Source organism: Anolis sagrei, chromosome 8, assembly GCF_037176765.1.
Source record: "Anolis sagrei isolate rAnoSag1 chromosome 8, rAnoSag1.mat, whole genome shotgun sequence".
Classification (NCBI taxonomy): domain Eukaryota; kingdom Metazoa; phylum Chordata; class Lepidosauria; order Squamata; family Dactyloidae; genus Anolis; species Anolis sagrei.
The window spans coordinates 43,550,111-43,562,955 of record NC_090028.1 but is presented as its reverse complement, the minus strand read 5'-3'; the positions used below and the strand labels follow the sequence as shown (position 1 = coordinate 43,562,955).

Sequence of the window (12,845 nt, the reverse complement as noted above, 5' to 3'; positions counted from 1 at the left end):
ATTAGAGATGGAGCTAGTCTAATGTCCGTAGGAAGGGCGTTCCACAGCCGAGGAGCCACCACCGAGAAGGCCCTGTCTCTCGTCCCTGCCAGCCGTGCCTGTGAAGCAGGTGGGATCGAGGGCAGGGTCTCCCCGGAAGATCTCAAAGTCCTGGTGGGTTCATAGGCAGAGATGCTACCTACATCCAGAGAGCACTGATGCATCTGGACCAAACTTGGCAAGAATACTCAATGTGACCAAATGTGGACACTGGTGCAGTTTGGGGAAGATAGACCTTGACATTTGGGAGTTGTAGTGGCTGGGATTTATAGTTCACCTATAATCAAAGAGCATTCTGAACTCCACCAATGATGGAATTGAACCAAACTTGGGACTCAGAGCTCCCAGGACCAACAACAAATTCTGGAAGAGTGTGGTGGGCATTGACCTTGGGTTTTGGAGTTATAGTTTACCTACATCCAGAGAGCACTGATGCATCTGGACCAAACTTGGCAAGAATACTCAATGTGACCAAATGTGGACACTGGTGCAGTTTGGGGAAGATAGACCTTGACCTTTGGGAGTTGTAGTGGCTGGGATTTATAGTTCACCTACAGTATCAAAGAGCATTCTGAACTCCACCAATGATGGAACTGAACCAAACTTGGGACACAGAGCTCCCAGGACCAACAACAAATTCTGGAAGAGTGTGGTGGGCATTGACCTTGGGTTTTGGAGTTATAGTTTACCTACATCCAGAGAGCACTGATGCATCTGGACCAAACTTGGCAAGAATACTCAATGTGACCAAATGTGGACACTGGTGCAGTTTGGGGAAGATAGACCTTGACCTTTGGGAGTTGTAGTGGCTGGGATTTATAGTTCACCTACAGTATCAAAGAGCATTCTGAACTCCACCAATGATGGAACTGAACCAAACTTGGGACACAGAGCTCCCAGGACCAACAACAAATTCTGGAAGAGTGTGGTGGGCATTGACCTTGGGTTTTGGAGTTATAGTTTACCGACATCCAGAGAACACTGATGCATCTGGACCAAACTTGGCATGAATACTCAATGTGACCAAATGTGGACACTGGTGCAGTTTGGGGAAGATATACCTTGACATTTGGGAGTTGTAGTGGCTGGGATTTATAGTTCACCTATAATCAAAGAGCATTCTGAACTCCACCAATGATGGAACTGAACCAAACTTGGGACTCAGAGCTCCCAGGACCAGCAACAAATTCTGGAAGAGTGTGGTGGGCATTGACCTTGGGTTTTGGAGTTATAGTTTACCTACATCCAGAGAGCACTGATGCATCTGGACCAAACTTGGCATGAATACTCAATGTGACCAAATGTGGACACTGGTGCAGTTTGGGGAAGATATACCTTGACATTTGGGAGTTGTAGTGGCTGGGATTTATAGTTCACCTCAAACAATGATGGATCTGGACCAAAATTGGCATGAATATTCAATAGGCCCAAATGTGAACATTGGTGAAGTTTGGGGAAATTAGACCGTGACACGTGGGAGTTGTAGTTGCTGGGATTTATAGTTAACATACAATCCAAGAGCATTCTGAACTCCACGTTTATAGTTCACCTATAATCAAAGAGCATTCTGAACTCCACCAATGATGGAATTGAACCAAACTTGGGACTCAGAGCTCCCAGGACCAACAGAAAACACTGGAAGGGTTTGGTGGGCATTGACCTTGAGTTTGGGAGTTGTAGTTCACCTACATCCAGAGAGCACTGTGGACTCAAAACAGTGATGGATCTGGACCAAACTTGGCATAAATATTCCATATGCCCAAATGTGAACACTGGTGGAGCTTCGAGGAAATAGACCTTGACATGTGGTAGTTTGTGTTGCTGGGATTTATAGTTCACCTACAATCAAAAAGCATTCTGATCTACATCAATGATGGAACTGAACCAAACTTGGCACACAGAACTCCCAAGACCAACAAAAAATATTGGAAGGGTTTGATGGGCATTGACCTTGAGTTTTGGGGTTGTAGTTCACCTACATCCAGAGAGGGCTGTGGACTCAAACAATGATGGATCTGGACCAAACTTAGTATGAATTCTCAATAGGCCCAAATGTGAACGCTGCTGGAGTTGTGGAAAATAGACCTTGACACATGGGAGTTGTAGTTGCTGGGATTTATAGCTAACCTACAATCCAAGAGCATTCTGAATTCCATGTACAATGGAATTGAACCCAACTTGGCACACAGAACTCCCAAGACCAACAGAAAATACTGGAAGGGTTTGGTGGGCATTGACGTTGAGTTTGGGAGTTGTAGTTCACCTACATCCAGAGAGCACTGTGGACTCAAAATAGTGAGGGATCTGGACCAAACTTGGCACGAATATTCCATATGCCCAAATGTGAACACTGGTGGAGTTTCGAGGAAATAGACCTTGACATGTGGTAGTTTTTGTTGCTGGGATTTATAGTTCACCTACAATCTAAGAGCATTCTGAACTACATCAGTGATGGAACTGAACCAAACTTGGCACACAGAACTCCCAAGACCAAGAGAAAATACTGGAAGGGTTTGGTGGGCACTGACCTTGAGTTTGGGAGTTGTAGTTCACCTACGTCCAGAGAGCAGGAGGAGGGCTTTTGGTGGGAGTATTCACCCTCTGTTTCAAAAAAGGAATAATGGGCAGAGAGGTCTTCAGACTTCTCTGTCAACAGGGTTCCTAAGACCATCAAAAATATATGTTTCTGAAACCCCCTTGCGACCTCCCCTGGGGTCCCGATCCTCAGGTTGAGAAACACTGGCATAACAGATGAAGCAACCTTCCATCCCTCTCAGTCTTAACAAATTACTTTCTGTATTGATATTAATATTAATGAGCCAAGTTAAAAAGTAACATCCAAAGCACGATACCAATATATTTATGTTGTTGTTCATTCGTTCAGTCGTCTCCGACTCTTCGTGACTTCATGGACCAGTCCACGCCAGAGCTCCCAGTCGGCCGTCACCACCCCCAGCTCCTTCAAGGTCAGTCCAGTCACTTCAAGTCACTTCCAGTCACTTCAATATATTTATAATATATAATATAATATAAAAGTCATAGAATCATAGAATCATAGAATCATAGAATCAAAGAGTTGGAAGAGACCTCATGGGCCATCCAGTCCAACCCCAATCTGCCAAGAAGCAGGAATATTGCATTCAAATCACCCCTGACAGATGGCCATCCAGCCTCTGCTTAAAAGCTTCCAAAGAAGGAGCCTCCACCACACTCCGGGGCAGAGAGTTCCACTGCTGAACGGCTCTCACAGTCAGGAAGTTCTTCCTAATGTTCAGATGGAATCTCCTCTCTTGTAGTTTGAAGTCATCCCATTTTTGAATTTTTTTCTCTGAAAATATATTATTTTGATTTAAATTGCTAATTAGATTGTCAGCATTGAAAATCAATTATTTCTTGGAAAAAGGGGGTGGGGAAATATTCTCTAGGCAATCATTAACCTTTATCACTTATAGACTATCCCAGCTGGCGATGAGATCTGGGCTACTCGTGCCAAGTGAACTTTCTCGCCCATAGAGTCAACAACGCTTGTGTATTCAGCGTCTTCCTGGACTTGCTGCACCGACCTTGCACAAGCCGGGCTTCCCTTAGAAGGAGAGAGGACTTCGTGGCTGAGCTCTAGGCCGGAAGAATGGCAGCACTGAACCCACACAGTGTCCTGGTGACCGGCTCCAATCGCGGCCTTGGCTTGGAGCTGGTCAAGCAACTGGCAGAGGGAAAGAACCCCCCCAAAAAGATCTTTGCCACCTGCCGAGACCCCGAGGGAACCCGTGCTCAGGTGAGCTCCAGGGTGGAATAGAATCATAGAATCATAGAATCATAGAATCATAGAATCATAGAATCAAAGAGTTGGAAGAGACCTCATGGGCCATCATCCAGTCCAACCCCATTCTGCCAAAAAGCAGGAATATTGCATTCAAATCACCCCTGACAAATGGCCATCCAGCCTCTGCTTAAAAGCTTCCAAAGAAGGAGCCTCCACCACACTCCGGGGCAGAGAGTTCCACTGCTGAACGGCTCTCACAGTCAGGAAGTTCTTCCTCATGTTCAGATGGAATCTCCTCTCTTGTAGTTTGAAGCCATTGTTCCGCGTCCTAGTCTCCAAGGAAGCAAAAAACAAGCTTGCTCCCTCCTCCCTGTGGCTTCCTCTCACATATTTATACACGGCTATCATATCTCCTCTCAGCCTTCTCTTCTTCAGGCTAAACATGCCCAGTTCCCTAAGCCGCTCCTCATAGGGCTTGTTCTCCAGACCCTTGATCATTTTAGTCGACCTCCTCTGGACACATTCCAGCTTGTCAATATCTCTCTTGAATTGTGGTGCCCAGAATTGGACACAATATTCCAGATGTGGTCTAACTAAAGCAGAATAGAGGGGTAGCATTACTTCCTTAGATCTAGACACTATGCTCCTATTGATGCCTGAGGCCAAAATCCCATTGGCTTTTTTTGCTGCCACATCACAGAGCTGGAGTCAGCTCTGTGAGGGCCAGAGGATGGCATCAAGCGAGGGACTTCCTTCTCGTGATGACCGGGGATCTCATCCCAGGAGCAGAGGGAACGCGGGGGGAAAGTAGAGGGAATGTCTTACTCCATTTCCTCCTGTTGAGATCCATCTTCTAGGGTGGCCAGTCATCCCATCTCCTTTCCCTCTCTTTCCCTGTTTTCAAGATGAATAGTACCCGACTCCTGATGTATTCAGTGGATACAGAGTCCCACGGAAGGGCCCTTAGGCCATTCTTTGTGTGTCAGAAGTGAATTGAGAGACTGCAAGTCGCTTCTGGTGTTAAAGAATTGGCCATCTGCAAGGATGTTGCCCAGGGGACATTGCCCGGATGTCTGAACGCAGCTCCCTTTACGAACCACTGTGGAAACATTTCTAGAGAGACAAAAAGAGACAGCACAGATGGCATTCAGCTAGGATAGCTGCTAAAAACGCTGAGCTAATTGGGAGACACCCTAGCAGCTCCTGCGTGGGGAATTCAGAGCTATAAATCAGACCTTCTTCTGAGGAGGCCCTGCTCTCGGTCCCGCCACAATCACCGGTGCATTTGGCGGGGACTAGAGACAGGGCCTTCTCCGTGGTGGCCCCCCAGCCATGCAACTCCCTTCCTGATGAGATTAGATCAGCCCCCTCCCTCCTGTCCTTCAGAAGGATGGAGAAGGTCTGGCTGTGGGACCATTGTAGCGAGTCCTCTTTGGTGGGTCCGCAAGGTCTCTCCTTCAGGGCCAGACCCTTTTAAAATCCTCCATGATTTCATTAGTGGGTGTGTGTTTCCTGAGGTGACCCATTTATGAAAGGTGTGTTAGGGATATCAATGGCTATTTTTTAGTAATCCTTCTCGCTTTGCTCCCATTTTGACGGCATACATACTATATTATATACATACTGCATACATACTATACTTAGAGAAGACAATGATGCTGAGGAAAATGGAAGGAAAAAGGAAGAGGGGCCGACGAAGGGCAAGATGGATGGATGGTATCCTTGAAGTGACTGGCTTGACCTTGAAGGAGACCCTGGGGGTGGCCACAGCCGACAGGGAGCTCTGGCGTGGGCTGGTCCATGTGGTCACGAAGAATCAGAAACAACTGAACGAATGAACAACAACAACATCCTATAAACCTTTCTCTGGTTTCTCTTTCCTCCCTATCTCTCACAATCCAATGTTCAGTATTTATTTTTCTCATCCTAAGTCTTGCATTCATGTTTTGCAGGACTTGAGGAATTTGGCTCGCGAACACAAGCAAATAGAGATTATCCCGCTGGGTAGGTGGCTGGCCGGACACATCACCTGGTCCTAAACTGGTGGAATGGGGAAATGGACGTTGAAGCCTTTGGGGAATCAGAAGGGGCAAGGTGATGGGGAGGTTGTGGGTTGGATTTGCTAGCAAAATGCTTGCCAGGCCGTTCCCTCATATAATTATAGTCTAAATTCCATAGGAATTAGAATCCTGATGGCACGCATTGATCCCCTTTACTATATTCCTTCTTTCCCGTAGTCGTTTCTGATCCAGCCAGCATCAAGGCAGTGGTCACCAGAGTCACGGAGCAGCTGGGAGGATCCGGGCTGAATTTGCTGATCAATAATGCTGCGATCGCAAAGGCTAACACGATGGAGTCGGAGACGCGGGAGGATATGATGGAGGTGTATGACACTAACGTGGTTGGGCCCATGATGGTCAGCCAGGTGAGGGCATGCAATGGCATCTTCCTCACAAATACCTTGTGTTGTTTTGCAAAGCCATTAAGGTTTTGAGGAGAAGGGAAATCCTCCTCTTCCTCCTCCTCTTTCCTTGGGGTTATTATTAACATGATTGCTAATTACTACAAAAATCATTTATTTTTCTAATTATGAAATATTAAATTTATTAAGTCTACTAATAATATTGAAATGGCAGGGAGAAGGTTTCAGGAAAAGAGACAAAGAGAGGTCCGGAGGTCTCAAAAGCATGGATTTTATTTCCAGCTGGGACTCTGGTGAGGAGTTGTGTCCAAAAGCACCAGAGCAATGATATAGGTGCGGACTATTGCTTTTATACCCTCCAATCGCAGTCAAACAAAGAACATGCATCTACATACATTGGCATCATTCACTGCGTCATCTTAGCATCATAAGAATATCAAGTTCCACCTTCCAACATGCAAAAGGCATGTCTCTGTGTCTTTCTTTCTAGCAACAGCTTACATTCATCAATCAAGGGGCCTAACTTTGACTTGTCAGGAGGGAGAGGGGGGCTCCTTTTAGAGCCTAGTTGTACCAGTCTGTTGCTCCTAGGACAGGCTTATCTCTTTCCTGGAACGTATAGATAACATGCCCCCTCTTCACCCCCCCTCTTGCTGTGCCTGGACAGCAGCTTGGGTTTCCTATACAGAGAGAACTTGATTTTTCTATACATTTCAGTGCTTGTAAAGCACATACAATTTATACATAAATCAATATCTATTTTTCCAATATCTCTTCATCAATATTAGTTATCATATCAATTAATTATAAAAATTTAGAATAAAGAAAAACACCAAAGCATCATGCCAAAATGCAGCCTGATGAACATATCCATAGAAAGATTTGTGAAAAGAATGGACTAAATTGAGGCTGTTGTACTTTGGCCACATCATTGAGAAGGGAAGACTCACTTGAAAAAACAGTTATGCTTCATAAGTTAAAAAGTAGAATGAAAAGGAAAAGACAGGGGATAGGGTGCCTTGGAGATGTCTCATTCATTGGATCTCCATGAGTCTAGATCAACTTGAAGGCAAACTTCCCACACAGAACCCCCATGACCAACAAAAAAGACTGTTTTCTGATGGTTTTTGGTGACGCCTCTGACATCCCCTCGTGATCCCTCCCAGGGCTCCTGACCCCCAGTTTGATAAATGCTGCCTTAAGCCTTCTCTCTTCTTCTGCAGGCATTCATGCCCTTGATCAAGAAGGCCGCTCAGGAAAGCCCCCAGAAAGGGATGAGCTGCAGCAAAGCGGCCATTGTCAACATGTCCAGCGAAGGCGGCTCCATCACCAACGTTTTCGTGTTCCATCTTGGGCAGGTAGTCTCTTACCGGTGCAGCAAGGTATGGACGTGTTTGTCATGCAAAGCCCAATGTTGACTGTGTTAACATAAAAAGCCTGGACCTCCTTTTGTAGAAGAGCAACGTATCATTCCCTTCTTGCTCTTGGCATGTCTCTTTCCTAGGCTGCCCTGAACATGCTCACAAAGTGCCAGTCCCTGAGGTATGCGGAAGACCAGATCCTGTGTGTCGCGATGCATCCCGGATGGGTGCAGACAGACATGGGAGGCAGCTTGGTAAGCATTTTATGAAGTGATCTCCTTCTTAGAATCCTACAATTCCCAGAAATCCCACCCAGTTTCCCAGCTGTTAGGATTTCTGGGAGTTGAAGGCCAAAACACCTGGGGACCTACAGGTTGAGAACCACTTTTCTAGATGGTCGTTGAGGGCCTCCTAAGGTCACTATATAGATCTAGATGGCCCTTGAGGGCCCCCTAAGGTCACTATGTAGATCTAGATCAGTAGTTCTCAACCTGTAGGTCCCTCCCCAGGTGTTTTGGCCTACAACACCCAGAAATCCCAGCCAGTTTCCCAGCTGTTAGGATTTCTGGGACTTGAAGACCAAAACATTTGGGGACCCACAGGTTGAGAACCACCTTTCTAGATGGTCGTTGGGGGCCTCCTGAGGTCACTATATAGATCTAGATCAGTGGTTCTCAACCTGTGGGTCCCTCCCTAGGTGTTTTGGCCTTCAACTCCCAGAAATCCCAGCCAGTTTACCTGATGTTAGGATTTCTGGGAGTTGAAGGCCAAAACATTTGGGGACCCATAGGTTGAGAAACACTTTTCTAGATGGTCATTGAGGGCCTCCTGAGGTCACTATATAGATCTAGATGGTTGTTGAAGGCGTCCTAAGATCGCTATATAGCTCTAGATCAGTGGTTCTTAACTTGTAGGTCCTTCCCTAGGTGTTTTGGCCTTCAACTCCTAGAAATCCCAGCCAGTTTCCCAGCTGTTAGGATTTCTGGGAGTTGAAGGCCAAAACATTTGTGGTCCCACAGGTTGAGAACCACTTTTCTAGATGGTCATTGAGGGCCTCCTAAGATCACTATATAGATCTAGATCCATGGTTCTCAACCCGTAGGTCCCTCCCTAGGTGTTTTGGCCTTCAACTCCTAGAAATCCCAGTCAGTTTCCCAGCTGTTAGGATTTCTGGGAGTTGAAGGCCAAAACACTTGGGGACCCACAGGTTGAGAAACACTTTTCTAGATGGTCATTGAGGGCCTCCTGAGGTCACTATATAGATCTAGATGGTCGTTGAGGGCGCCCTAAGATCGCTATATAGCTCTAGATCAGTGGTTCTCAACCTGTAGGTCCTTCCCTAGGTGTTTTGGCCTTCAACTCCTAGAAATCCCAGCCAGTTTCCCAGCTGTTAGGATTTCTGGGAGTTGAAAGCCAAAACATTTGTGGTCCCACAGGTTGAGAACCACTTTTCTAGATGGTCATTGAGGGCCTCCTAAGATCACTATATAGATCTAGATCCATGGTTCTCAACCTGTAGGTCCCTCCCTAGGTGTTTTGGCCTTCAATTCCTAGAAATCCCAGTCAGTTTCCCAGCTGTTAGGATTTCTGGGAGTTGAAGGCCAAAACATTTGGGGTCCCACAGGTTGAGAACCACTTTTCTAGATGGTCATTGAGGGCCTCCTGAGATCACTATATAGATCCAGATGGTCATTGAGGGCGTCCTAAGATCGCTATATAGATCTACATCAGTGGTTCTCAACCTGTAGGGCCCTCCCCAGGTGTTTTGGCCTTCAACTCCCAGAAATCCCATCCAGATGTTGAGAGCCACTGCCTTAGAGAGAGGTGCACTTCTATGCACATGGTGAAGCTGTAAGCGATTCTTCCCCATTTTCTCCTTAATGGCTGAACTTGGTTGTTTATTTCTGCATTTTGCCCAGTACAAGACCTTTTCCCCTTGTTCTCTTTTCCCAGGCCACACTGAAAAAAGACCAGAGTGTGCAAGACATCCTGAACACCCTTTCCAAACTTTCGGAGAAAGACACTGGCACCTTTGTGAATTGGGAGGGGAAAAGTGTTCCCTGGTGAACAGATTTCCCCAAAACTGGAGGAAGAGCAATACAAACAATGCAGACAGCAACCTTTCATCCAATAATATATTCTATACTGCTGAATATCTGTCTTCCTTCTAACTGCCCCATATGCTTAATTTGGACAGCTGTACATTATCTAATTCCTTTATCTAATTGTTGGAAGATAATTCCATTACCTAATTGTTGGAAGACACACACTAATGATGTACCGTATATACTTGAGTATAAGGCGATCCAAATATAAGCCAAGGCACCTAATTTTGCCACTAAAAATTGGGAAAATGTATTGACTCAAGTACAAGCCAAGGGTGGGAAATGCAGCAGCTCTAGATACCAATAAAATTACATTAATTGAGGCATCCATAGGTTAAATGTTTTTGAATATTTACCGTATTTCAAAGAAAAACAGTAAACTAGCTTTGTAAGTGGAAAAGTAGGGTCACCAAAAACAATATGGTATCAATAACAACGTTATAACAACAACAACAATAATAATAGAAGTTCATTTGTATCCCACCTTATCTCCCCAAGCGGACTCAGGCTGGTTTCCAACATAGTATCAGGCAAACATTCAGTGCCTATATAAACAACGCAGAGCTAGGTATAGATCTATAATTATATATACTAATTTCACACCTGCATTTCCCCCTGAAACGTTTGCAAAAGCCCGCTCTCTATATGTGCATTTCCCTCCAGCAATATTTGCAAGCCCTGTATATCTATATTCACATTTATCTAGCTAGATATTTCTCTCTCTATAGATATTTATATTTATATAGGATTTTCAGAGACATGAAAACATGTGAGGAGAAAATTCATATAAAAATAATGTATACATAGAGCAACAGATATACAAGGACTTGGAAATCTTTAGATATCTATATGTACATAGGATTTGCAAAGACCTGCAAACATATGAGGGGGAAACTTCCAAGGGAACAAAATGCACATGTGAAGTTAACATATTTAGATATACACACAAACAGGCCAGGAAATTGGGTGAATGAGAACCATACAAACAAGGAGGACATGAGATATATCTATCTCCTTCCCTCCCTTTTGACTGGAAAAGAAAACACACTGTTAAGGGAGGGGAAGAGGAGACAGAAATATATCATATTGTCGAAGGCTTTCATGGCTGGAATCACTGGATTGTTGTAGGTTTTTTTTGGGGGGGGGGCTATATGGCCATGGTCTAGAGGCATTCTCTCCTGATGTTTCGCCTGCATCTGTGGCAAGCATCCTCAGAGGTAGTGAGGTCTGTTGGAAGTAGGAAAAAGGGTTGATATATCTGTGGAATGACCAGGGTGGGACAAAGGACTCTTGTCTGCTGGAGCTAGGTGTGAATGTTTCAACTGACCACCTTGATTAGCATATAATGGCCTGGCAGTGCCTGGAGCAATCTTTTGTTGAGAGGTGATTAGATGTCCTTGTTTGTTTCCTCTCTGTTGTTGTGAATTTGATGGCACTGTCAGGACATCAAATGATAATAAAGGTGGTCAGTTGAAACATTCACACCTAGCTCCAGCAGACAAGAGTCCTTTGTCCCACCCTGGTCATTCCACAGATATATAAACCCTTTTTCCTAGTTCCAACAGACCTCATTACCTCTGAGGATGCTTGCCATAGATGCAGGCAAAACGTCAGGAGAGAATGCCTCTAGAACATGGCCATATAGCCTGAAAAAACTTACAATAACCCAGTGATTCCGGCCATGAAAGCCTTCGACAATATCTCTATCTCCTTCCCTCCCTTTTGACTGGAAAAGAAAACACACCGTCAAGGGAGGGGAAGAGGAGAAAGAAATATATCATGTATTCGGCTTATCTTCGAGTATATACGGTAGTTATTTTCAGACTTTGGAAAAGTTACGTTTTGCACTACAACTCACTGAATCCTCACTTTAAAAAGTACTTTCTCAAAGCTTTGTACTTTTTCATGATCTGGGGCACAGGAGTAGAAATGAGTCCCTCCTAGCCGAGAGATTTTGGGCCACTTTGAAAGGCAACTTCCAAACTTCTAGCAGCCAAACAACACTCTGTAGACAAGTGGTCCGTTCCTTTTCTAAAAGCCCCATAAACTGCAAAAAATATATGTAATGTGTATGGTTTTGTAAGCTTGCATAGGGAATTTTAAGCACTTTTGGCTGGTCTAATAAAAGTATTGCTACAATATGGACATTGGATCCTTGTGGGTGTCTTGATTTCCAGGCTGTTCAGAATTGTCCAAGGTTCAGCTGGTTCTCTTGCAAGGAAACGAGTCCAATGTGGGCGAGGCAAAACTACGGTGAGGTGGATCTGGAATTGGTTAAGTGAAGGAACCCAGAGGGTGATTCTCCTCAAGGCTTCCTCCTCTTCATCCTGGAAAGAAGTGACGAGTGGAGTGCCATCAGCAGGCTTCCCTCCTGGGCTCGGTCCTGCTCAGGACCTTCATGAATGGTTAGAATCCAGTGGTTCTTAACCTTCCTAATGTCACGACCCCTTAAGAGAGTTCCTCAGTGATGTGGCGGCAAAAAAAGCCAATGGGATTTTGGCCTGCATCAAGAGGAGCCTAGTGTCTAGATCTAAGGAAGTCATGCTACCCCTCTATTCCACTTTGGTTAGACCACATCTGGAATATTGTGTCCAATTCTGGGCACCACAATTCAAGAGAGATATTGACAAGCTGGAATACTGTGTCCAGAGGAGGGCGACTCAAATGATCAAGGGTCTGGAGAACAAGCCCTATGAGGAGCGGCTTAAGGAGCTGGGCATGTTTAGCCTGAAGAAGAGAAGGCTGAGAGGAGATATGATAGCCATGTATAAATATGTGAGAGGAAGCCACAGGGAGGAGGAGGGAGCAAGCTTGTTTTCTGCTTCCTTGGAGACTAGGACGCCGAACAATGGCTTCAAACTACAAGAGAGGAGATTCCATCTGAACATGAGGAAGAACTTCCTGACTGTGAGAGCCGTTCAGCAGTGGAACTCTCTGCCCCGGAGGAAGTGTGGTGGAGGCTCCTTCTTTGGAAGCTTTTAAGCAGAGGCTGGATGGCCATCTGCCAGGGGTGATTTGAATGCAATATTCCTGCTTCTTGGCAGAAAGGGGTTGGACTGGATGGCCCATGAGGTCTCTTCCAACTCTTTGATTCTATGATTCTATGATTCTATGATTCATGTTGTGCTGACCCCCAACCACAACATTATTTTCGT

General features: G+C 45.2%; 1 protein-coding gene and 1 long non-coding RNA gene across 2 annotated transcripts; both read left to right on the top strand.

Annotated features, from left to right (window-relative positions):
* The first annotated feature begins 3,527 nt into the window (after positions 1-3,527).
* On the top strand, positions 3,528-9,793 carry LOC132782936 (C-signal-like). The gene is made up of 6 exons (XM_060787926.2): positions 3,528-3,814; positions 5,755-5,806; positions 6,040-6,227; positions 7,448-7,606; positions 7,729-7,839; positions 9,539-9,793. Exons 1-6 carry the CDS (start codon positions 3,668-3,670, stop codon positions 9,650-9,652), a joined length of 771 nt encoding a protein of 256 aa, XP_060643909.2. The 5' UTR covers positions 3,528-3,667; the 3' UTR covers positions 9,653-9,793.
* Positions 9,794-9,836: 43 nt separating this feature from the next.
* LOC137097573 (uncharacterized) lies at positions 9,837-11,840 on the top strand. Its single transcript, XR_010910276.1, has 2 exons — positions 9,837-9,886; positions 11,048-11,840. It is a non-coding gene; the product is annotated as an uncharacterized lncRNA (long non-coding RNA).
* The last annotated feature ends 1,005 nt before the right edge of the window (positions 11,841-12,845 follow it).

Bases quoted from the DNA above. Each gene is read 5' to 3' on its own strand.
- LOC132782936 (XM_060787926.2), top strand. From the start codon at position 3,668: ATGGCAGCACTGAACCCACACAGTGTCCTGGTGACCGGCTCCAATCGC. The intron at 5,807-6,039 runs GTAGGTGGCTGG...TCTTTCCCGTAG, and splicing joins AATAGAGATTATCCCGCTGG to TCGTTTCTGATCCAGCCAGC. The intron at 7,607-7,728 runs GTATGGACGTGT...TCTCTTTCCTAG, and splicing joins TCTCTTACCGGTGCAGCAAG to GCTGCCCTGAACATGCTCAC.